The 25,281-nt window shown below is 43.0% G+C and overlaps 1 protein-coding gene across 1 annotated transcript in view; it reads right to left on the minus strand.

Annotated features, from left to right (window-relative positions):
* Nucleotides 1–10,046: 10,046 nt before the first annotated feature.
* The window catches only part of cnpy3 (canopy FGF signaling regulator 3), a 184,814-nt gene continuing 169,579 nt past the window's right edge, over nucleotides 10,047–25,281 (minus strand). The window contains exons 5-8 of the mRNA XM_055644124.1: nucleotides 20,916–21,012; nucleotides 18,727–18,849; nucleotides 14,316–14,433; nucleotides 10,047–11,190 (exon numbers count right to left, since the gene is read on the minus strand). Of these exons, the coding sequence (XP_055500099.1) occupies nucleotides 10,955–11,190; nucleotides 14,316–14,433; nucleotides 18,727–18,849; nucleotides 20,916–21,012 (574 nt within the window). The 3' untranslated portion in view covers nucleotides 10,047–10,954. The remainder of the gene's footprint in view (nucleotides 11,191–14,315; nucleotides 14,434–18,726; nucleotides 18,850–20,915; nucleotides 21,013–25,281) is intronic.

The raw sequence follows: 25,281 nt of genomic DNA on the forward strand, positions 1-25,281 counted from the left end.
CAACTTAACTTGTTCGTACTCCTTTTCAGTTTTTCCAAAGAGGCATCTGCTCTGTTTCAATTTCATTGTGTGTTGCCTGACTTGCTAAGTGTTTCCACATTTTCCTGCTTTATTTCAGACTTCTAACACATGTAGTTTAATTTATTTAATTTACTTCACTAAGCTGATGCTGATTGAATGGAATTGTTTTGAATTATATACAGAGCGGAAACAGGCCCTTCGGCCCACCGTGTACGCAGCGACCAGCGATCCCCACATATGAATGAATGAATGATTGAATGAATGCATGGATGAATGAATGAATGAATGATTTGAATGAATGAATGCATGTATGAATGAATACGTTTATTGTCATTGCACGATACTGTGCAACAAAATTCCATTGCATCTCCTCCGGTTAAAAAATACAAACACGACAACCATTGACACATATGTACACTTATTAGTAAAAATAATAAATAAGTATTTAAAACGAATTTTAAAAGAATGTTGCATTTCTTGGAATTACATTTTGCTTCCCCAGTGTTCTCTGTTGGAATTAAGTTGGAAAATGGCGGCGCACCTGAATGCTGCGGCTTTGCTCTCCCCCGTGTGGATGTTGTTGTTTTTGTCTGTTTTGTCCGTCTGTCTGTGGACCTGCGACTCGACATACAACCGGCAGGACCTTTTAAGGATTGGGACGTTGTGTAGCGAACTAGAGTTCGTAAGAAGCTCCCACAACAACTATATCCCGCCAGAAATCACCCGCCCAGCGGAGCCCGAGTGGATCACCATACCGAACGGACGGTGCGGGAGGCGGCACAGACGGAGGCGGCAGAAGCGATACAGAAGGAGAACACTATCCAACACCCAATAGGTAATGTTTCGGGTCGAGACACTTATTCAGACTGAGTCAGGGGAGAGAGCGACACAGAGATATGTAAGGGTAAGGTGTGAAAACAATATATCAAAGGGGATGAGGATCATGGAAAATGTAGAATAGATCATTGTTAAGTGAGGGGAAGTGACAACAAAGCATATAAAGATATATATGTCTTGAAACAATGGGTGGTACAGTGGCGCAGCTGTAGAGTTGCTTTCTCATAGTGTCAGACCCTGCTGTTTGTACAGAGTGTGTACGGTCTCCCTGTGACCTCGCGGGTTTTCTCCGGGTGCTCAGGTTTCCCACATTCCAAAGACGTAGAGGTTTGCAGCTTAATTGACGTCTGCAAGTTATCCCAAGTATGTAGGATAGAACTGGTGTCCGGGTGATCATTGCTCGGCACGGACTCAGTGAACTGTTTCCATGCTGTATCACTAAACTAAAAATGAAACTAACCCCAAAACATAAGCCAGCACAATCTGCTTCTTCTTGCGTATGGCGTGCACAGCCTAAAGACAACTTGTTCTGTTTGATCTTCTGTTTGTGTACGCCAGGTTGATAGCATTCGTCGAAACAGGGTGGACCACATGAAGGTTGCAATCTCCCACCCCGACCAGCACAATAAAGACACATGTAACAAGGGTGATACATTAATCATGGGTAACTTCAAACTATACATCGACTTCAAACCAACATGAGTTTGAGGAACTAGTGTGTAAACAGGCTATTTTAGATCAAGTACAGTACAATGAGAAAGGGTCAATCATGGTGATTAAGGGACCTTTAGAAGAGCGTAATCATATGATAGCATTTTATTTCAAGGTTACAGTGATTTAGTTCAATCTGAAAACAGGGTCTTAAATGTAAACAAAGCAAGTTATACTACATTTTTGAGGCAGGAGTCGCCTGTGGCTAATTTGGGAACTGCATCATAAGTTCTTATAGTGAATGGGCAATAGCTTACATTCAAAAATGTAAATATAGTAAATATACATCTCTACATGGCACAAATGCCCAACTGCAAAAGTGGTCTAGCCTTGGCTAACCAGAGTAGTTAAATATCATATTAGATAAAGGAAAATGATTATTCCATGAGGATGTCTAAGGATTGGTAATTGGATTTCATTGAAGGAGAACAAAAAAACTGGTAAGGAAAGGGAAAGTAGAATTCAGCACAAAACAAAAATGGAATGCAAAAACTTCTACCAAATTAGCAAAATTTAACTTTATCACTTATGGACAGAAATTATATTGGGAATAAAGAAATGGGCAGAGAAACTAAACAGACATTTTGCCTGTCCCCATAGAAAAGAGAACATTTTGTGGAAAATGTTTCATCTTACAAAGTTCCGCAGAATCCTGTAATTGTTCATACAGATGGAAACACAGTCAATGCAAGTATTCTATTTAAAATAGGAGGAAAGAGAAATGTGGAACTACAGAGCAGCTAGCCTGACAATGGTACAGAAAATAATGAAGGAAATAGTGACAGGGCCTTTACAAAAATAATAATATAGTGTATGTGGATTTATGAGAAAGATATAAGGTTCAATAAGATTTATTAAACTTGTCAGTATTTTTTGATGTTGCAAACAGGGAAACCAGTGATGAGGTATGTTGGACCTTTAAGAAGGATTCTGTAACTAGGAATCACAAAGTCAAAATATGAGATTAAGCCATTTTGGGCTGAATTGATGAAATTTCCTCAGTGGAAGTAAATCTTTGCAAATAGTTTAGTTTAGAGATACTGCGTGGAAACAGGCCCATTGGCCCACCAAGTTTGCACCAACCAGTGATCACCGCACATTAACATTACCCTACATACACTCGGGACAATTTTATATTTATACCAAGCCCATCAAGATTCAAGATTCAATTTATTTGTCATTTGGACCCCTTGAGGTCCAAACGAAATGACGTTTCTGCAGCCATACATTACAAACAAATAGACCCAAGACACAACATAATTTACATAAACATCCATCACATCGCTGTGATGGAAGGCCAAAAAAACTTATCTCTCCACTGCACTCTCCCCCCCCCCCCCCCCGACTGGCGATGGCGATTGTCCCGCGGCCATTAAAGCCACGCCGGGTGATGCAAGGTTGCACACCGGGTCCTTGATTTTGGAGCCCCCGGCGTGCGCTTGCAGAGTCCCGCGGCCATTCCAAGCCGCGCGGGGCGGTGCTGTGAGGCTCCGCTCCAGGAGCTCCTCGACCCCGCAACTCGGGCGGGAGAAGTCGCCGTTGCGGGAGTCCTGAAAAGCGGTCTCCCTCCAGGGACCCGCAGGCTCCCGGTGCCGCCGTCCGCCAGACCCGCAGTTGCAGCCTCCGAATCTCCAGAGGTCGGGCCGCAGCAGCGCTCCACCACCGCTCCACCCGCTCCGGACTCGGCCAACCTACAAACCTGTACGTCTTTGGAGTGTGGGAGGAAACCAGAGATCTCAGAGAAAACTAATGCGGTCAGGAGAAGAACGTACAAACTCCAGACGGACAAGCACCCGTAGTCAGGATCGAACCCGGGCCTCTGGCACTGTAAGGCAGAAGTTGTACCGCTGCGCCACCGTGCCACCCACAGATTTCTCTACCCTGGAGGCACAATGATTGAGGAGAACCTGGTGGAACAAACAATGAATGGTTTTAAAACTGAGACAGGATATATTGCTGAATATTAACGGAATTAATGCATCCGTGGATTCCATTGGAAAAATGGTGTGTGAGGGAGATGATCCTGTTGAATGCTGGGAATAGCCCACCATTCTCCTGCTCCTATTTCTCACTGGCTGGGGTACTATATACTATATGGGGTATAATAGTGTTGCAATTGGTTCTGTTGCGGTAACTCATGTTCCTTTAACCACCACCTCGTCAATTAAAGCAACTGGAGGAATCACTGCCTCGTCCATATTTTCCATAATATTACATTCCAGGACCCAATATCAGCCTTTAGATTCCTGCATCTACTATTCACACAGAAGGCGATAACCACAAAAAGGCTTGCAACATGTTTTATTTGAGAAGAAACAAAAGAGTTATGCAGAATTCCTATTCTTGTTTGTTTGGCTACAGCAAATTCCAGATTGACTCGTGAAATTACCAAGTTCCCCACCTATATATGTAAGCGTCCTGAGCCCAAACAAAACAGCTTGGGGCACAAAAGCATAGCTGGGATAGGGGAAAATCCTGTTCTGCCATAAAGCTGTGTCATAAAAGTGTCTGCCAGATGAAGACATTGCAGTGGGTATACTTACGAATTTTAAAAGGCATTTGGACAGATACATGGATGGGAAGGGTAGAGGGAGATGGGTCAATTGCAGGCTAATGGGACTTGCCCATAATGCCAACTTGAGCAGGATGGGCCGAAAGGCTTGTTTTCATGCTGTCAAGTTCCGAGAGTCTGACTCATCAAAGTTAAGAAGTGAGTGTATTTTCTGTCAAGCAACCTTTCTCTGCCTGCGGCCCCAAGCAAGATGTCAGATAATACGGAAATCATTATTACATTTTACTGCTTTTTATTAAGAATTAAGGTGATGGATGGACACAACAGGTCTATCCCTGAAATGGGGCTTTCCCTGAGAAGTAGGAGGATGAAATAAGTTTTAATGGTTGAGTGAAGTTCCATTTAATCCAATGAATTCATATTGTAATATTGAACCACTTGCTTGAAATATATTGCATGCATATTGATGTTCACAAATCAAATTCACAAGTGACCCATTAACATGTAAACCACTAAATGCATGATTTCAAAAATTATTTCAAATATTTACCTATCACCAACATAAATATATCGAGTAATTTGGATTCTGTCAACTTCAGGGGCAGAGAACTCCAGAGATTTACTGTGCGGGGAAAAACTGCAGATGCTGGTTCAAGTTGAAGAAAGCCACAAAGTGCTGGAGTAACTCAGCGGGACAGGCAGCATCTCTGGAGAGAATTAATTCCTTCTCTCCAGAGATTTACTACCTGAAGATCTGACAATTCTGCACTTTAATTCCCCTTAAGTCTTCATTTACCTTTCTTTAGTGCACCCTGGTCAGAAAATACACCCACTTCTCAACCTTGATTGTAACTATTCACAGTATGGTATAACATGAATGTCCTCTCTCCGAGTGATGCCTTTGTACCCCAAACAATTTTGTTTGGGCTCAGGATGTTTACATTCAGTGGTGGGGAACTTGGTAGTTTCACCAAGTCAATCTGTAATATTCTGTAACCAACCCAACAAAAATTGTTAGTCTGCTTAGCACTTATGCTTCTTCTTAACCAAAAATGGTGGTCTTTCTGTGGACATCACTCAACCACATTTGCTTGATGTAGCATCAATTCCCAATTGAAAGTCTGTACAAACCTCTGCAGAATTTAGTGCTGGGCGTGAGTAACCTGCACATCCTCTCTACTCAATAACACAAAATATGTAGCCTCCTTTTGCTCTGGTATTTTATTTAATTCAAATGTTTAATTGGTAATGTTTTATTATTAATGTTTTATGTGTCATTCCTAACTGTCACCGTTTGTCATGTTGTCACTTGCGGGCAGAGCACCAAAGCAAATTCCTTGTATGTGAATACTTGGCCAATAAACTCATTCATTACACATGCAGACCTGGAAGAGTGGGGCATAATGTTCAATCGTAACATAAGCCAGGTGAGCCTATAGACATATGCATGCCGATGTTTGGAGCATTATGAAGATTTGTTTCAACTTAATCCTTCACCTAAGTGCTTCAATTAATGAACATTCCTGACCAAAGATCCTAGAGGAGCAAGATAGACCACTCCTTCGAAATTCAATGGGCTGGCGTGTAGTACGTGACGGAACGTCACGGCCGCCATTTTTTAGTGTGACATGCGACTTCCGGTATGCCACCCGCTGTGATCCAAAGCAAAGATTATAGAGCTCCGCTATAATCTTTGATCCAAAGCAAAGATCCTCGAGTATCTTGTAGCGGGAACAGCCCCCTCCTTTGCGTAGTTTCCCTTGCATTGTATTGCTTTAACACACACTGCACAAAATTAAATTTAACGTATACATATTATATATATTTATATGAATGTGTGTCTGTGTGTGAGAGGCAAGTTACAGATAGTTAAGTTTATTCTCATGGATCAGAAGCAACTTTGATTTAAATAATCACTATTAATTTATTTGTCTTGTAAGATGATATACATAAACCATAAAGGCAATTATATATATAATTATATAGTAATAATATATATATATGCATATATATATTTATACACACATATATATATATACATACATATATATACACACATACATATATACACATACATACATACGTATACACATACATATGCACACATACAAATACACACATACATATGAATACATTTATATACATACACACATATAAATATATATATACATACATATATACACACATATACATATACATGCATATATACACATACATGCATATATATACACATACATATATATTTATACATATGATTAACATGTAGAGGAACCAACGAGAGAGCAGGCTATTTTAGACTGGGTATTGAGTAATGAGGACGGGTTAGTTAGCAATCTTGTTGTACGTGCCCCCTTGGGCAAGAGTGACCATAATATGGTTGAGTTCTTCATTAGGCAGGCAGTGACTAGTGGGGTACCGCAAGGCTCAGTACTGGGGACCCAAGCTATTTACAATATATATTAATGATCTGGATGAGGGAATTGAAGGCAATATCTCCAAGTTTGCGGATGACACTAAGCTGGGGGGCAGTGTTAGCTGTGAGGAGGATGCTAGGAGACTGCAAGGTGACTTGGATAGGCTGGGTGAGTGGGCTAATGTTTGGCAGATGCAGTATAATGTGGATAAATGTGAGGTTATCCATTTTGGTGGCAAAAACAGGAAAGCAGACTATTATCTAAATGGCGGCCGACTAGGAAAAGGGGAGATGCAGCGAGACCTGGGTGTCATGGTACACCAGGCATTGAAAGTAGGCATGCAGGTGCAGCAGGCAGTGAAGAAAGCGAATGGTATGTTAGCTTTCATAGCGAAAGGATTTGAGTATAGGAGCAGGGAGGTTCTACTGCAGTTGTACAGGGTCTTGGTGAGACCACACCTGGAGTATTGCGTACAGTTTTGGTCTCCAAATCTGAGGAAGGACATTATTGCCATAGAGGGAGTGCAGAGAAGGTTCACCAGACTGATTCCTGGGATGTCAGGACTGTCTTATGAAGAAAGACTGGATAGACTTGGTTTATACTCTCTAGAATTTAGGAGATTGAGAGGGGATCTTATAGAAACTTACAAAATTCTTAAGGGGTTGGACAGGCTAGATGCAGGAAGATTGCTCCCGATGTTGGGGAAGTCCAGGACAAGGGGTCACAGCTTAAGGATAAGGGGGAAATCCTTTAAAACCGAGATGAGAAGAACCTTTTTCACATAGAGAGTGGTGAATCTCTGGAACTCTCTGCCGCAGAGGGTAGTCGAGGCCAGTTCATTGGCTATATTTAAGAGGGAGTTAGATGTGGCCCTTGTGGCTAAGGGGATCAGAGGGTATGGAGAGAAGGCAGGTACGGGATACTGAGTTGGATGATCAGCCATGATCATATTGAATGGCGTTGCAGGCTCGAAGGGCCGAATGGCCTACTCCTGCACCTAATTTCTATGTTTCTATGTTTCTATTATTTTCCAACGATCAATAGATTTACGATCAGTTCCTGTGGATTGGAGGATAGCTAATGCTATCCCACTTTTCAAGAAAGGAGCGAGAGAGAAAACGGGGAATTACAGACCAGTTAGCCTGACTTTGGTGGTGTGAAAGATGCTGGAGTCAATTATTAAAGATGTAATAATGGGGCATTTGGATAGCAGTAAAAGGATTAGTCCAAGTCAACATGGATTTATGATTTTACAATGCATTTAAGCCTCTCCCATTTTTATGAGATGAATTCCTGGAATATGTAAGAAGTTTATTGTAACCTAGTGCTACTTGCCTGAACAATGGATGATATATCACTTAAATGCAATTGTTTTCAGTTGTGTGGAGAGACCTGTATATTGAAAATGCGTTTTGGCTCTAATATGTCAATTTACCTTAAATGTAGAAGAGCTTATTAAAATCTTCTTACAAAGACCATTAAGTATTTTCTATCTATCCTCTTTTGGACCCAAGGCATAGCAGAGCTGCCAACTCTCACGAAGAGGTAAGGGAGGGAGAGATGGAAGGGAGGGAGAGAGGGAAGGGAGGGAGATCGCGAAGAGAGGGGGAGAGAGAGAGAGAGAGAGAGAGAGAGAGAGAAGAGAAGAGAGGGGAGCGAGAGATCGAGAGGAGGGGAGAGAGAGATCGAGAGAAGAGAGGGAGAAGGGGGGAGAGGGAGAAGGGGGAGGGAGAAGGGGGAGGGACAGGGAGAAGGGGGGAGGGAGAAGGGGACAGGGACAAGGGGGAGAGGGAGAAGGGGGAGAGGGAGAGTGGAACGATAGCACATTATAACGCGCAGCCGTCCCATTCCGACCAAAGATTATAGAGCAGAGCTCCACTAGTATCTTTGATTGCGGCCGCCGCCACCGAACCCCCCGACCCACCATTGCACCCAAAGATGATAGAGCAGAGTTATATAATATTTGATTGCACCCTTCTTCACGGCGGGCTTGTGATCTTTGCTTGTGATGTCTTGTACGTATGTGAGTGTTGTTTGCTACGTCCCTATGTTCGAGGAATATAATGGGTAACAGCCGCCCATTCTCGGACTTGAATCTGAGCTCGAAAAATCTCCTGGTCACTGGACCTAATGTGTCCGCGGGCCATATTGTGGAGACTAATCCCTTACAAAACAAAACCAAAAACGTACAGAAGTGTTAAAATTGTCTTTATTATTGTGGTGAGTAAAGAACTATTAAAAATAAGTCTAATAACTTTCTAATGTACCGACAAACCAAGTTTCCCAATGGCCGTTGATGGGAGAACAGAAAATAACATTTTCACGACAGAATATCGACTGAAAATAATAAAAATATTTTCTCACCTTTCTTTTTTATTGGGGAACCTAAAGAATGACAGGTTGGGTCGTTTAGATTTACGATTAGAATACTTGATAGCAGAGCAGTGAGATGAAATTTAGATAAGGACGCCATGACACTGTGGGGGAAGCCCAATAAATGCTTAACAAAATGGCGTCGACGGTCACACACGTCATACTACGCGTTTTTCGAGGAGTGGTCTATCTTGTTCCTCTAGGATCTTTGTTCCTGACATAAGTAACACATTCAATCACAGAGTCCAACAATACAATTGAAAATTAGATAGGTATTCACATTGTACTAATTTAATTCTGATGCTATATGACTCAGGCAGTAGGCACAGTGGTGCAGAAGGGTGGCACAGCGGTAGAGTTGCTGCCTTACAGTGCAAGAGACACAGGTTTGACCCTGACTACGGATGAAGTCAGTACAGAGTTTGCACGTTCTCCTTGTGACGATGTGGGTTTTCTCCAGGTGCTCCGGTTTTCTCCCACATTCCAAAGAATTGCAGGTTCATAGGTTAACTGCCCTCTATAAATCTCCCTTGGCTGTGGGATAGAACTAGTGCACAGACCTGGTGGGCCAAAGAGCCTGCTTCCATGTGTATTTCTGAACTATGCATAAAACCGATAAATAGCAGATACAGGGGAAAAAATGGAAGATTCTGCAAATATAACACATTATTCTTCCAAAGTCTATTTGCCTGTGATTTAGATGTTGTGAATTTCCACAGCCCTCTTCCTACCACCATCACCACTCCAACACCAAACCATTTATTCAGGAATGGTGCAGCACTAGTTACTGATTTACAAAAGTCATGAACAGAAATGAGTGGAAAATTCCTAGAATCCAGGCAACTGCCTCCAGTACATATCTGACTTCAGCAAATCTAGAGATGTTTATTTCACCACATGATTGATGGAGGCTGTTGTTAATCCTCTGTGCATGTGGTTCTGTCTCTGGCAATGTGGACAAATTCACAAACCATGCGATGAAACGGATTTTTGATTTGCATGGTCACCAAAAGCCAACATTATTGCCTTGAAATGATGCTTTTGCTTTAAAAACCATACAACAACATGCTGAGTATTCCTGCTGAGTTTTACAAAATTGCTTTCAATTCAGGGGCCAGAATACATGTTTAAAATCCAAGTAACTGACAACTTTGTAAAATGTACACACTTTTATATTATATTCAAATTGTCACTTCCATGCACAAAACAATCCTTTGCATTTGTCACCCATCCAGGATTTACATTTTTTTTTCAGTGATGCAAGTGAAAACTTATTGTGGTGCAAGAAGATGAGAAGGGAATTGATTGATCAATTTAATGGTGAATCCTATCTTTATTACAAAGATTCAATCATTTTTACTGATCTCCTGAAACTAGTCAGATTCTGCTATCTCATATATTTCCCCAGAAATGAAAATTTAAGCACAATGTTTTCGCTTACATTAGTTCACTGGACATAAATAGATTTCAATGTGCTTATTGAACTGTCTTTAAAACATTTTCCTTCCACATTTTAGAACGTCTATTGCTTTGGTTTGCCTACAGTAGAAACCATTGACGTTGAAAAGATAAAACTGATTCCATCTTCTTGATTTAGACGTTAACCCAGATTCTTTACTCATGACAGTCAGTGGTAGAACAAAATTCCCTTTAAGCTTGGTACTCAAAGACAGCAGCATCATAACATGCCCCATTATGGGTTAGAACCGCAGGCTAAAAATCACTCAACTAATTATGAAATCGCATCCACATTGATGAAATAAAATGTGATGATGATACCAGTTATTCGGTTTCTAAAATTGGGTCAATAAAAACACACAAAAATGATATCAAATCCAGCCACAAAATAGTATTTAAAGTCAATTCTATTTGCATGCCACACCAGAGAAAAGATGGAAAATAAAGGATTATTGCACAGAATGGTGTACAAAACAAGTTCACAGTTGGAAAAGTGACCACTTGTTGACAAAGAACCCGATTCATTTAAATGCACATTAAGAGAATGGTCCATACTGTTCAAGTCAATGTTTTTTTTAAACCAATGAAGCTTTTTAATATACTCCTGAACGTCCAAGTCCTGTGGTCTTTACAGTTCATCAGGTCTGTGGGAAGGAGGCCGTGTTTGCTCATTGTCTGATGACATCTCTTTATCCTCGTCTTGTTCACTCTCACCTTCTTCTAGTCTCTTTTTCTTCTTTCCTTTCTTCCCTTTCTTTTTATCATCTTCTTTGCCTTTATCTTTCTTTCTCTTTCTTTTCTTCTTGTCCATATTGATTGCTGCAGGGTCTCCCTTCTGACCCGACCATTGTTCCTTCAAACATTCTGAAACAGAATAAAATTAGTGCATTATTTCTAGATTCACCTTTGCCAACTGATTTTCTTTAACGAGTATGGCAACTGCCGCTGAACTGCATTCATTGCCCTACGGTAAGAAGGCAGTGACTTGTTGCACAATTATTCTGATCATGGATTTTCAATAAGACACTATCAGATAATGTTAAACAATGTGTCCAAACAAAAGAAATAGACACAAAATGCTGGAGTAACTCAGCAGATCGGACAACATCTCTGGAGAAAAGGCATGGGTGAGGTTTCAGGCCGAGACCCTTCTTCAGACTGAGAGTCAGGGGAGAGGGAAATTAGAGATATATAGAGAGATATAGAACAAATTAATAAAATATATGCAAAAAAGTCACGATTTTAAAGGAAACAGGCCATTGTTAGCCGTGGGCTGGGTGAAAACGAGTTACAGACAATGAGACTCAACACGATGACTTTGAAACTAGTACAATTACTTGGGGGGGGGGAGAACAGAGGGAGAGGGGATGCAAGGGTTACTTGAAGTTAGAGAAATCAAAAGTCATACCGCTGGGTTGTAAGCTACCCAAGCTAAATATGAGATGCTGATCCTCCAAATTGCATTTGGCCTCACTCTGACAGTTGTGAGTCTGTGGAATTCTCTGCCTCAGAGGGCGATGGAGGCAGGTTCTCTGGATACTTTCAAGAGAGAGCTAGATAGGGCTCTTAAAAATAGCGGAGTCAGGGGATGTGGGGAGAAGGCAGGAACAGGGTACTGATTGGGGATGATCAGCCATGATCACATTGAATGGTGGTGCTGGCTCGAAGGGCCAAATGGCCTACTCTTACACCTATTGTCTATTGACAATGCAGGAGGCCCATGATAGAAAGGTCAGTGTGGGAAAGGAAAGGGAAATTAAAGTGTTTGGCAACTGGGCGATCAGATAGGTCCAGGAGGACTGAGCGAAGGTATTCAACAAAACGATCGCCCAGTCTTGCCGAGGTATAAGAGTCCACACCTTGAACTCTTACTTCAAGGAACCGGTCTGACTTGCTGAGCTACTCCAGTTTTATGTGTCTATCTTCAGTTAATACCAGCATCTGCAATTCCTTCCTGCACATAAAAATGTAGGGATGTGGTATGCTTGGTAAGCATGGTACGGTTTACAACAGCACGGCAGTTAGTGTTGTTGCACAGAGTTCTGGCCCTTGGATCTAGACGCATCAATAGGATTCCCAATATGGTAGTTGATGGATTAGAATTCCATACTTAAAATCAAATGTATTTTTTATATTTAAAAAAAAATTACTGTGAAAATAATGGATTGGTGTAAAATCCCATCTGGCTCACTAATGTCTTTCAAGGAAGGGAATCTGTCATTTTTTTTCTGAGTGGCCCAAGTATTACCAAGAGACAATTGCAAAACGACTAGAGTCCCCGATTAAGCACATGATGGACATCTGTCGGATCTGGCAAGGCTTACAGGGTACAAAAAATGGTTTAAAGGCTCAGGGAGTATCAGTGGTAACAGCAACCCCCACCCCTCCCCCCTATAACAAGCTTCATATATTTGATAAATATTTTGAATAGAAGGTCGGTGAAATTCATCACCAGTTTTTTGAGAGCAACGGATTCCCAGTCACCGTTGCATTTACTGGATCTGTGTTTTTGAGACGGCTTCCCATAGTTAACCCAGGGAAGCCAACAGGCCTGGATAAAGACCCCGCCCATGTCTTCAGCTAACTGAAGTATTCACGGACATCTTTAACTTCTCACTAGAGCAATCGGCAGTTCCCACCTAGGTCTACTAAGAAGTCCACTGTCATTCTGTATAGGAAGGAACTGTAGATGCTGGTTTAAGACACACAAAGCTGGAGTAAACTCAGGCCAGGCAGCATCTCTGGAGAGAAGGAATAAGTGCTGTTTCAGGACAAGACCCTTCTTCAAACCGTACAATTCACCTATTCCTTTTCTTCGGAGGTGCTGTCTGACCCGTTGACTTACTCCAGCTTTTTGTGTCTATCCACTATCATTCTGTTGCAAAGAGGAACCAGGTAGCTTGAGCTTCAAAGCCTACCACCCAGTGGCTCTGACGTCCACCATCACAAAGTCCTTCCAGAGCACTTTGGCTAACCAGCAAGTGTGGTTCCTTCTGTCTATAAAAGTAATAATTGGTTTCCTAAGCTGGAATATTCACCCAAGACTTAGCAGCACTGGTTGCAAGATACCTTGTGGAAGGTACGGAGCAGTTCACATGAATAGTTTCAAGGATGTGCGGTAGAGTTATGAGATTGGAGAATCTGCCACCTTCACCTTGGTGTACAGAGGTCAAAGAAGTGACTTGGTGGAAATTATTAAACTTATAAAGTATTTAGACAGAGCAAGTAAAAGATAACTGTTTCCAAGCAGAAAATGCTCAGATTTAAGATGACTGGCAAAAAAAAAAAATAATCAGAAAAGTCATGGAAATTTACTTTGCACGTTGAGAGGTTAAGATAGCGTAGTCAGGGGGTATGGCGAGAAGGCAGGAACGGGGCACTGATTGTGGATGATCAGCCATGATCACAATGAAAGGCGGCGCTGGCTCGAAGGGCCGAATGGCCTCCTCCTTCACCTATTGTCTATTGCCAGTATTTGTAATGCACTGTCCAACAGCGCAGTGGCACAGCGTCAGTTAAAGTCTTCAGGAAAAAAACAAGATAAATATTTTGAGAAAAAGGAAATTAGCGAAATGAAGGAGACTGGAGCAAATTGATGGATATTTGAATGTGCCAGAAAAAACTCAATGAGCTAAAGAGCAACTGTTTTGATGATCCCACGATGCGATGCACAGGCATTTGTTGCAGCTAGAACCCACCTGTGTGGCTATATTGAACTGTCAAGCTTTCCAATTCAGAAAGACAGGTAACGCTACCACACTACAAACCCCTGAAGCAATAGAATACATGAAGTGGTGGAGATACTCAGATCAGGTTAGTTAGGACCCTTGGTCAGACCTCGTGTGTTCTCCCTTAAGGAAGGGCAGTTCACTGCCTCTCAATAACAAAGTGAATAGACTGGCAAAACATCAACTACTTTAACACTAATTTACATGGCGTTTTAACAGATACAAGGTCCCAAAGCAATTAGAGTTTAAAAAGGTTTGTACCTGTTTCGTGGGGCTTTAGCACATGCCGTTCACAGAGGAATATGGTGAGGTCTTCCTCCTGGTGATTTCTATACCAGTCCTCAATAGCATCCTCATACATTTCTACCATCACATCGCACTGTGACATTAAAAACAGCACAGATTTAGTTCAACAGGCTCCATCAGTCACTCCGCTTAAAATAAAATAGTATTAACGTGACTCCCTTCAGTCACCCCTCCCCCCCAACTGGTGCGTTATAGCACTCTTGATCCTCCAGTCAGACTATCACAGCTACATACAAGAGTGTTCACTCGGCCTGTGTGCTAATGTGCCGGAACCAACGTCCGTGCCCACAGCCCCCTGGAGAGGGAACATGCAGTGTTCACGGACACTCTGGAGGCCAATGCAAGTCAAGTGAAGAGTGTTTATCGTCAGGTGTCCCACATAGGACAATGGAATTCTTGCTTTGCTTCAGCACAACAGAATATAGTAAGCATAAATACAGATCAGATCAGTGTGACCATATACCATAGAATATATATATATATATATATATACTCATATATACTAAACAGATAAAGTGCAATAGGCTGTTATAGTTCATAGTTTGTTTGAAATTGTGTTTAATAGCCTGATGGCTGTGGGGAAGGAGCTGTTCCTGAACCTGGATGTTGCAGATTTCAGGCTCCTGTACCTTCTACCTGGTGGCAGCAGAGAGATGAGTGTGTGGCCAGGATGGTGTGGGTCCTTGATGATGCTGGCAGCGTTTCTGTGGCAGCGCCTGTGATCGATCCCCTCGATGGTGGGGAGGTCAGAGCCGATGATGGACTGGGCAGTGTGTACAACGTTTTGCAGCCTTTTCCGCTCCTGGGCGCTCAAGTTGCTGAACCAAGCCATGATGCAACCGGTCAGCATGCTCTCTAATGTGCACCTGTAGACGTTCTAGAGAGTCCTCCTTGACATACCGACTCTCCGTAATCTTCTCAGGAAGTAGAGGCGCTGATGTGCTTTCTTTATGACTGCATCAGTGTTCTGGGATCAGGAGAGATCTTCGGAAATACTGTATGCACGCCCAGGAATTAGAAGTTCTTGAACCTTTCCACCATCGACCCGTTGATATAAACGGGACAGTGGGTCCCCATCCTACCGTGAACGCTGGTCGCCGCGGGGGGGGGTGAGTGTACTATAGATAAAGTCGACCACATTTTAATTTGGTAACTGTTTGATTGTTGTTTGTAAACTGGCTGAGTGGGCCAGTTTTGGGTGGGCTGTAGACAGGGGCATGTCTGCTCAGATGAGGTGCAAGGCTCAGGGTTGTGAGAGACAGAGTGTGAAGAAGAGTCTCGACCCGAAAAGTCACCCATTCCTTCTCTCCAGAGATGCCGCCTGCCCCGCTGAGTTACTCCAGCCTTGTGTGTCTATAGTCTGGCAACTGTCCGCTCAGCTCTGTGGAAAGTCTTCATAATACCCCTTGTACATGACTGGCTCGGACACCATCGGGTAAGGGACAGCTGGTCAGGGCTCAAATACTGTGTCAGAGGGAACTGCAGGTGCTGGTTTACACCGAAGACAAACACAAAATGCTGGAGTAACTCAGCGGGACAGGCAGCATCTCTGGAGAGATGGAATTCAAATATTTACTTATAATTCACTGCGAGTACAACAATATCAAAAGTCACAAATAATATAAAGTATTACTAAAAAACTACAATACATAGTATTACATTTTATGAAATGTTGCAAATCATAACACAGTACTGCTGAAGAAGGGCCTCGACCTGAAACAGGCAGTGAAGAAAGCGAATGGCATGTTGGCGTTTATAACAAGAGGAGTCGAATATAGGAGCAAAGAGGTCCTTCTGCAGTTGTACAGAGCCCTAGTGAGACCACACCTGGAGTATTGGGTGCAGTTTTGGTCCCCTAATTTGAGGAGGGACATTCTTGCTATTGAGGGAGTGCAGCGTAGGTTTACAAGGTTAATTCCCGGGATGGCGGGGCTGTCATATGCTGAGAGAATGGAGCAGCTGGGCTTGTACACTCTGGAGTTTAGAAGGATGAGAGGATATCTCATTGAAACGTGTAAGATTGTTAAGGGTTTGGACACGTTAGAGGCGGGAAACATGTTCCCGATGTTGTGGGAGTCCAGAACCAGGCACCACAGTTTAAAAATAAGGAGTAAGTCATTTAGAACGGAGACGAGGAAACACTTTTTCTCACAGAGAGTGGTGAGTCTGCGGAATTCTCTGCCTCAGGGGGCAATGCAGGCAGGTTCTCTGGATGCTTTCAAGAGAGAGCTAGATAGGGCTCTTAAAAATAGCAGAGTCAGGGGATATGTGGAAAAGGCAGGAACGGGGTACTGATTTGGAGATGATCAGCCATGATCACATTAAATGGCGGTGCTGGTTCAAAGGGCCAAATGGCCTATTCCTGCATCTGTTGTCTATTGAAAAACATTACCCATTCCTTCTCTCCAGAGATGCTGCCTGTCCCGCTGAGTTACTCCAGCATTTTGTGTCTACCTTCGATTTAAACCCGCATCTGCAGTTTCTTCCTACACATTTTGACTGCTGCAATGATTTTACTCAAATAAATTTACAACATATTTAGTTCTGAACTAATGTTGATTGTAATTTAGCTGCAGCTCTGACATTTGAGGCAGTTCACCCTGATGTTGGCTCCCATCTGTATAGGTTGGTCAGATCCATCAGTAACTTCCTTTCAATTTATCCCAGTGCATCCCTGAACAGCCACAGTTAGTAACAAAGAAAAATTACACCGATGACATCTCACATAAAGCCCTTCCTTGGTGATTTTTCCTTCCAAGAAGCACACAAACACAATTAATTCAATGCGAGAGCATGACCAGCATCTGCCATTCCTTCCGACAAGTTTCACCTGGAAATAGAATGGACTGACAAGTGTTTCTCATGAGGGTTATCAGACAAGATTTGATGATGATTGACCTTAGGCCTTGCCCAAAGAGGTCGGGTTTAAAGAGGAAGCAGTGATACGGAGCCAGAGGGACACTGACATTTAGGGCAGGAAATCTGAAGCCATGGCAACAGAAGACATGGCTGCCAAGAAGCCCTAATGGGGCCATCAGACTGCAGGAGGCAACAGACCAAATCATTGACGGATTCTTGATTAGTAGAGGTATCGGGTTATGGGGAGAAGGCAGGAGAATGGGGTTAGGAGAGAGAGAGAGAGAGAGAGATCAACCGTGATTGAATGGCATAATAGTCTTGATGGGCTGAATGGCCTAATTATTCTCCTATCACTTATGACCTTATGATTTAGCGTATAAAATCATGAGAGGAATAGATTGGGTAGACAGACGCACACAGTCTCTTGCCCAAAGTAGGTGAATCGAGGACCAGAAGACATAGGTGTAAGCTGAAGGGGAAAAGGTTCAATAGGAATCTGAGGGGTAACTTGTTTACACCACGTGTGGTGGGTGTATGGAACAAGCTGCCAGAGGAGGTAGTCGAGTCTGGGTCTATCCCAATGTTTAAGCAGCAGTTAGGCAGGTTCGTGGATAGGACAGATTTGGAGGGAAATGGGCCAAACGCAAGCAGGTGGGACGTGTTGGCTGGTCTGGGCAAGTTGGACCGAAGGAAGGGCCTGTTTTCACACAGTATGACTATGTGCAACTCAGTAAGAATTTCAAATTGAGATCTTACTCTACTGTAATCAGATGTAGAATGATTCTTGCTTCTGTGGTCCGTTGCATACAAGGTACTGCGTTTACAATGAAACAATCAAGGCAAGTGGAAAAAAATAATCATCTTATGTTTTATGTTTTACTTTATAAAACAATGTTACAATTGCCTGTGTGTTCTGTGTGAAAGTTGTTGGTTGCATGGCCACTGTATTTGTCTCCTAGTTATGTTCAGTCTTTAGTCTTTTCATTGCAACTCCATAGTTGTTTTGTTAGTTTTGATATGTTCAGTTTTGTGTTGTGCTCTGCAGATATTTTCATGCTTTGCTCTGATGCTGTATAGCTGTTGTGCCTAAAGAAAGTCTACTCCTGGACTCGGCAAATCATTGAGAATTCAGTGATCATAAGGTCATAAATGATAGGAGCAGAATTAGGACATTCGCCCCATTAAGTCTACTCCACCATTCAATCATTACTGATCTATCTCTGCCTCCTAACCCCATTCCCCTGCCTTCTCCCCATAACCCCCGACACCCGTACTAAACAAGAATTTATCTATCTCTGCCGTAGAAATATCCATTGACTTGGCCTCCACAGCCTTCTGTGGCAAAGAATTCCACAGATTCACCACCTTCTGACTAAAGAAACTCCTCCTCATCTCCTCCCAACAAGAACGTCCTTTAATTCTGAGGCTATGACCTCTAGTCCTAGACTCTCCCACTAGTGGAAACGTCCTCTCCACATGATCCTGCACAGTGTTGCTCCACACATACCTGTTTCTTCATATCTGAGACCTCGGCGGACGTCTCATTCCACAACTCGTAGGGGATATCCATCACCACCTTGACACCTTTGTGCACAAGGCCATGCAGAGTTTGGAATGTCTCGCTCATTCCCTGTTTGGAAATGAAAGTAAACGTTAATGGCTTGGACAAAACGTTGCGATAGGCTTTCCATTGATTTTAACAAAGATATATTCCAGCATTGCCTCTGCTTTGCCAGTTTCTGCATGGCGCATCACTCATCACTCTTTATTCTGAAGCACTGTCTCCTAATATCATGGAGCTATTTAGAAACATAGAAATTAGGTGCAGTAGTAGGCCATTCGGCCCTTCGAGCCTGCACCGCCATTCAATATGATCATGGCTGATCATCCAACTCAGTATCCCGTACCTGCCTTCTCTCCATACCCCCTGATCCCCTTAGCCACAAGGGCCACATCTAACTCCCTCTTAAATATAGCCAATGAACTGGCCTCAACTACCCTCTGTGGCAGAGAGTTCCAGAGATGCACCACTCTCTGTGTGAAAAAAGTTCTTCTCATCTCGGTTTTAAAGGATTTCCCCTTTATCCTTAAGCTGTGACTCCCTTGTCCTGGACTTCCCCAACATCGGGAACAATCTTCCTGCATCTAGCCTGTCCAACCCCTTAAGAATTTTGTAAGTTTCTATAAGATCCCCTCTCAATCTTCTAAATTCTAGAGAGTATAAACCAATTTATTGGGCTTCCCTAACTTAATGATCTTTGATATATAAAATCAGGACTTTTGCTGTTTGCAACTCTCTATCCATTCAGCCTGACGCAACTGAAATTGAGTGATAGGAATGATCATTACACTTGCAGTAAGGGGATGGGTTAAATTAATTGCATTTGAGAATGCATGAAGCCAAGTTTCTTATGCAGTGATCTGATATTGTTCATGGAGAGAGGATCCATTGTCATATATTCGTGGCAAAGTTACAAGATGTGGGTGGCACGGTGGTGCAGTGGTAGAGTTGCTGCTTTACAATGGGTGCAGCACAAGAGACCCTGGTTCGATCCCAACAATGGGCGATGTCTGTACGGAGTTTGTACGTTCTCCCCCCGTGACCACGTGGGTTTTCTCCGAGATCTTCGGTTTCCTCCCACATCCAAAGGCGCACAGGTTTGTAGGTTAATTGGCTTGGTCGAACATATAAATTGTCCCTAGTGTGTGTGGAGATAATGAGCGGGGATCGCTGGTCAGTGTGGTTTCGGTGGGCCGAAGGGCCTGTTTCCGCGCTGTATCTCTAAACTAAATTAAATATTGTTACAACCCATAAAACGGCTGTCAGTAAACTTAAGCTGTTCACTAAACCATACATTGAGGTGCAGATTTGTGATTTAATGATGTTCAAAATAAAAATGGATTTTCTCCAAATGTCATTTAAAATTCCCAGCGTTTTAGATGCTTAAAGGTGAACACACAGCGGTCCTAAAAACAAACCTTGATTTGTAAATCTGTAGTTGAGAAAAAGCATTTACAAAGAGTTTATAGTTTGAACTATCCGTGCAATGCACTGCAGCGATTTGCTGCATGGAAATAGGCCCTTCGGCCCACCAAGACCATGCCGACCAGTTATCCTAACACACTAGGGAGGATTTACAATTTTTACCATAGCCAATTAACCTACAGACCTGTTCATCTTTGAAGTGTCGGAGGAAACCAGGGAAAACCCACAAGATCACTGGCAGAATGTACAAACTCCGTATAATACAATCAGTTTTATTCATCACTTGTACATAAAGTGCAAGTACAGACAGCACCCATAGTCAGGATCGAACTCGGGTCTCTGGCGCTGTAAGACAGCAACTCTGCCGCTGCGCCACCGTGCCGCCCGTTAATATTGCTTCCCAAACATGAAGAAACACCATCCTAACTTAGATATATACGTCGTTGTTTGTTACTTGGCCAAAAATCCTATTGAGGATAGCATATTCAACACAAATTCACACACTTCCACACTCACAGGGTGCTCTGGTCACTCAGCCCAAGAAAAACAAAGGGGAGAGATGTGAGTCATTGTTTTGGACAGCCAATGCTCCATGTGTGGATGCAAGCCTCCACCTCCAGCAAGTGCAACGCCTATCAAGATGCTGCCAGAACCTCCACTAGAACTGCTTGTCTCCCCCCTCCACTGAAAGGCAGCTCGTCATGTCTTACCTTAGCAAAGCGGTTACTCCCCACCCGCTCTTTGTGGAGGTTGTATTCCAGCAGCCGATTGCAAATATTTTCAGTGACTTCGATCAATCGAATATCACTGGCGAGAGAGGGAAATAAGGAGCCATCAGATAACATTCAAACTTTTTTGTCAGAAGGGAGCAGTTGCATTGTTGATTATATTTCTGGCATCAGGCTTAATAATATTCATCATCATATTGCATTTGTGGCACAGCGGTAGAGTTGCTGCCTAACAGCGCCAGAGACCCGGGTTCGATCCTGACTGTGTGCATGGAGTTTGTACGTTCATCCCATGATTGCTTGGGTTTTCTCCAGGATCTTCGGTTTCCTTCCACTATCCAAAGACGTACAGGTTTCTAGGCTAATCGGCTTGGTATAATTGTAAATTGTCCCTAGTGTGTGGTGGATAGTGTAAGTGTACGGGGATCGGTGGCCGGTGCGGACTCAGTGGGATGAAGGGCCTGTTTCTGCGCTGTATCTCAAAACTAAACTGAACAAGATTGTGCTATTATAAGATTTGGCTTAAGAACTAAACATTGGGTTAATTTGAATACCTGTCCCTAGGTCTACATAATGGGCTGAGTAACCTACTACTGTGCTGTAAACAAAGTATACCTTTGTTAAGTGATACACTATACATTGCACATTAGATTATATGTGATTTATTTGGGATAAGTAGGTTTGCAGAAAATTTGAAATTTAAAAGTGGATCCATATGAATTGTACCAAAAACAAAGGGCAAGAAGCCAACCATTTATATCAACCAGTTTAACCCGTCCCACTTACGTGCCCTTGGCATGCTAATTACACAACCTCGTTGTCGCGTTGAGGCGTGACGGTCCCACTGAGGTCGCGCGCGACTTCATGCGTCTGCACAGCCGTCTGGAGCACGTGACATCTTTTGAAGATGGACACAAAATGCTGGAGTAACTCAGCGGGAGCAGCAGCATCTCTGGAGAGAAGCAATGGATGATGTTTCGGGTCGAGATCCTTCTTCAGTCTGAAAGAAGAGCCTTGACCCGAAACGTCATCCATTCCAGAGATGCTGCTGGAACCGCTGAGTTACTCCAGCATTTTGTGTCTATCTTCAATTTTCTTGGCCCCGCTCTGGGAGTAGAAGTGAGGGCGGATCCGGACCGCAACGGCCGTGAGCCCCAGGCCGAGTTCGGCGATCGTTTGCCTGCTTCTGCTGCTGTTGGAGGGGACACATTGCGTCACGCCAGGGTCTTGGGCCTGTCCCACTTTGGCCGTCAGTTACGCGACAGGCCAGTGGCGCGCGAAGATTTCATTCGCTACAAAATTTCGGAGCGCCGTGCGATACCGCGCACAACTACATATCCCTCCGCGCTTTTCAGTGGGACCGGCCCTGCGCGGCCACACGATGCCCGTGCGCCTCAAGGCGACGACGAGGTTGCGTAATTTGCGTGCCAAGGACACGCTAGTGGGACAGGCACTTTACACTTTGTTGGGAAGAATTTGCTAACAGGAGTTCTTAATGCCTTTTGAAGAGATTTCTGAACAGATTATCCTGCTGCATTTTTTTACCATATTTCATTTAGACACAGATAAAAACAAAATGTAAAGATCAGCATCCTTTCAAGAATAAGTAAATGTACTTATGTGCGCCTGTATTTATTCCTCGTCCCCTTTCTTTCCATAAAGCTCTATTTGGATCCATATAGACATCACACAGTGGATTGAAATTTAATAACTACAATGACAGCCCAAACATAACATGTCCTAAACCCAACTGCAGAACATTGCTTTTTATAGTGTGGCAATTTCACTTCTCATAAACTGGTGAGCAACATAGTTTTTCTGAACTAAGGCTGAACACTTTGAGATATGCTGTGGCAGGCTGTCTCTCTGTGGACTCAGTTGAAGCTGTATCATTGTTGTAGCCTCTTCACTCAGTTCAGTTTATTGTCACGTGTACCGAGGTACAGTGAAAAGCTTTTGTTATGTGCTAACCAGTCAACAGAAAGACAATACATGAATACAACCCAGTCATTTACAGTGTATAGATACATGGTAACGGTAGTGCAAAGTATCAAAGGACAGTCCTTGAGGTAGATAGTAGTTCAGGACTGCTCTCTGGTTGTGGTAGGATAATTCAGTTACCTGATAACAGCTGGGAAGAAACTGTCCCTGAATCTGGAGGTGTGTGTTTTCACACTTCTATTCCCTTTGCTTGAAGGGAGAGGGGAGAAGAGGGAGTGGCTAGGATGCAACTCATCCTTAATTATGCTGCTGGCCTTGCCGAGTCAATGGAGTCAATATACCTAACGCTGCCACGGCAAGGCCAGCAGCAGCAAGTACTTAGACAAGATCAGTCTCTTTGGAAAACTAATATGGCTAGGCAATTTGAGATTAAGGAGGAGGAGGTGTTCTTGAAGACCAATAAGGTGGATAAATCCCCACAACATGACTATCCCTGGTTATTGGGAGCAGCAGGGGAAGAGATTGCATGAGCCTTGATGAAGATCTATGCATCTTCTCTTGCCACAGGTGAGGTCCCAGAGAGTAGCTAATGTTGTTCCTTTCTTTAAGAAGGGAAACTGAGAAAATCCAGGAAATTCTAGGCCTGTGAGCCTCACATCCATGGTAGGGAAACTATTGGAGAAGATCCTTCAGGATGGGATTTATTCCCAATTGCAATGGGTTAATTCGGGACAGTCTGCATTGCTTTGTATATGGCAGGTCGTGTCTTACTTACACGATCAAGATTTTTGAGGAGATGACGAAGGTGATCGATGAGAGTATGGCAGTGGATGTTATCTACATGGAATTTAGTAAAGCAATTGATAAATTCTCCCATGGCAGGCTGATCTAGACTATTAAGAAGCATAGGATTAATAATGGCTTGGTCGTATGGAATCTGATCTGGCACATCGGTTGAAGACAGAGGGTTGTGGTGGCAGGACAATGTTCAAGCCGGAGGTCTATCACCAGTGGACCTGTGCTGGTAACGCTGCTGTTGGTGAAATATGACATGGGCATAAACGTAAGCAGGTTGGTTTGCACACACTTGCAGATGACACCAAGATTGCTGGGATCACGGACTCTGGGGAAAGCTGTCATAGTGAACCAACGTTGTTGTAGAACAACAAAAAAAATGGGCAAAGAAACGGCAGATGGAGTTTAATGGAGGCCCACCTTGTGGGGCAAATGTAAGGGGAAATTGTACTATTATGATTCTTAATAGCATTGATGGAATTTGGTGTCCAAGTCAATAACTCCCTGAAAGTGGCAACGCAAGTAGATAGAGTGGTAAAGAAGGCAAACGGTACGCTTGCTTTTGTAGGTCAAGGTTTTGTGGATAAAAGTCAGGAAGTCATGATGCAGCTTGATAGGACTTTGGTGAGGCTGCAATCAGAGTATTGTGTGTTGATCTGGACACACCATTACAGGGTGGATGTGGAGACTTTGGGAAGAGTGCAGAGAAGCATGATGCCTGGATTAGAGGGCAGTAACTACAGGGAGAGGTTGGGCAGACTTGGATCGTTTTCACAGGAGTGCCTAAGGTTGTGGGCAGACCTGATAGAAGTATAAAAAATGATGCGACACATATAGGGTAGACGGTCAAAAGTTTTTCCCAGGATGGAAAATTCAAATATTAGAGGGCATAGCTTTAAGGTGAGAGGGGCAAAGTTTAAGGGAGTTGCACAGGGCAGGTTTTTTTTACATAGATGGTGGTGTGCCTGGAATACACTGCGATTGAGATGGATACAATAGTGGCATTTAAAAGACCTTTGGGTTAGACACGTGGACATGCAGGGAATGGGTGGAGTGGGATATGGGTTATGTGCAGGTACATAAGTGATGACATCATGTGCGGTAAAGATTTTTTTTTAAATTTTATTTATTAGAAGTACGACGATACAGTGGTACCTTTTTTTCAGGTTCCAAATATATGTTGACATGAAACATTCTATGTACAACTTCATTTTTTTTTTATTTTAAAGAAATGAGAGAGAAAAAAATAATAGAAAATAGAAGAACGTGTGTGTGTGTAAAAAGAGAAAGAGATAGTGAGGAAGAAAAGTAAGAAAGAAAAAGGAGCAAGATACAAGATACAAGATACAAGATACATTTAATTGTCATTTGGACCCCTTGAGGTCCAAACGAAATGCCGTTTCTGCAGCCATACATTACAAACAAATAGACCCAAGACACAACACAATTTACATAAACATCCATCACATTGCTGTGATGGAAGGCCAAATAAACTTATCTCTCCACTGCACTCTCCCCCCCCCCCACCCCCCCCCCCCCCCCCCCTCAAAGTCAAAGCCCCCAGTGGCGATGGCGATTGTCCCGCGGCCATTAAAGCCATGCCGGGTGGTGC

This window comes from Leucoraja erinacea, chromosome 12, assembly GCF_028641065.1.
Source record: "Leucoraja erinacea ecotype New England chromosome 12, Leri_hhj_1, whole genome shotgun sequence".
In the NCBI taxonomy this organism is placed as follows: domain Eukaryota; kingdom Metazoa; phylum Chordata; class Chondrichthyes; order Rajiformes; family Rajidae; genus Leucoraja; species Leucoraja erinaceus.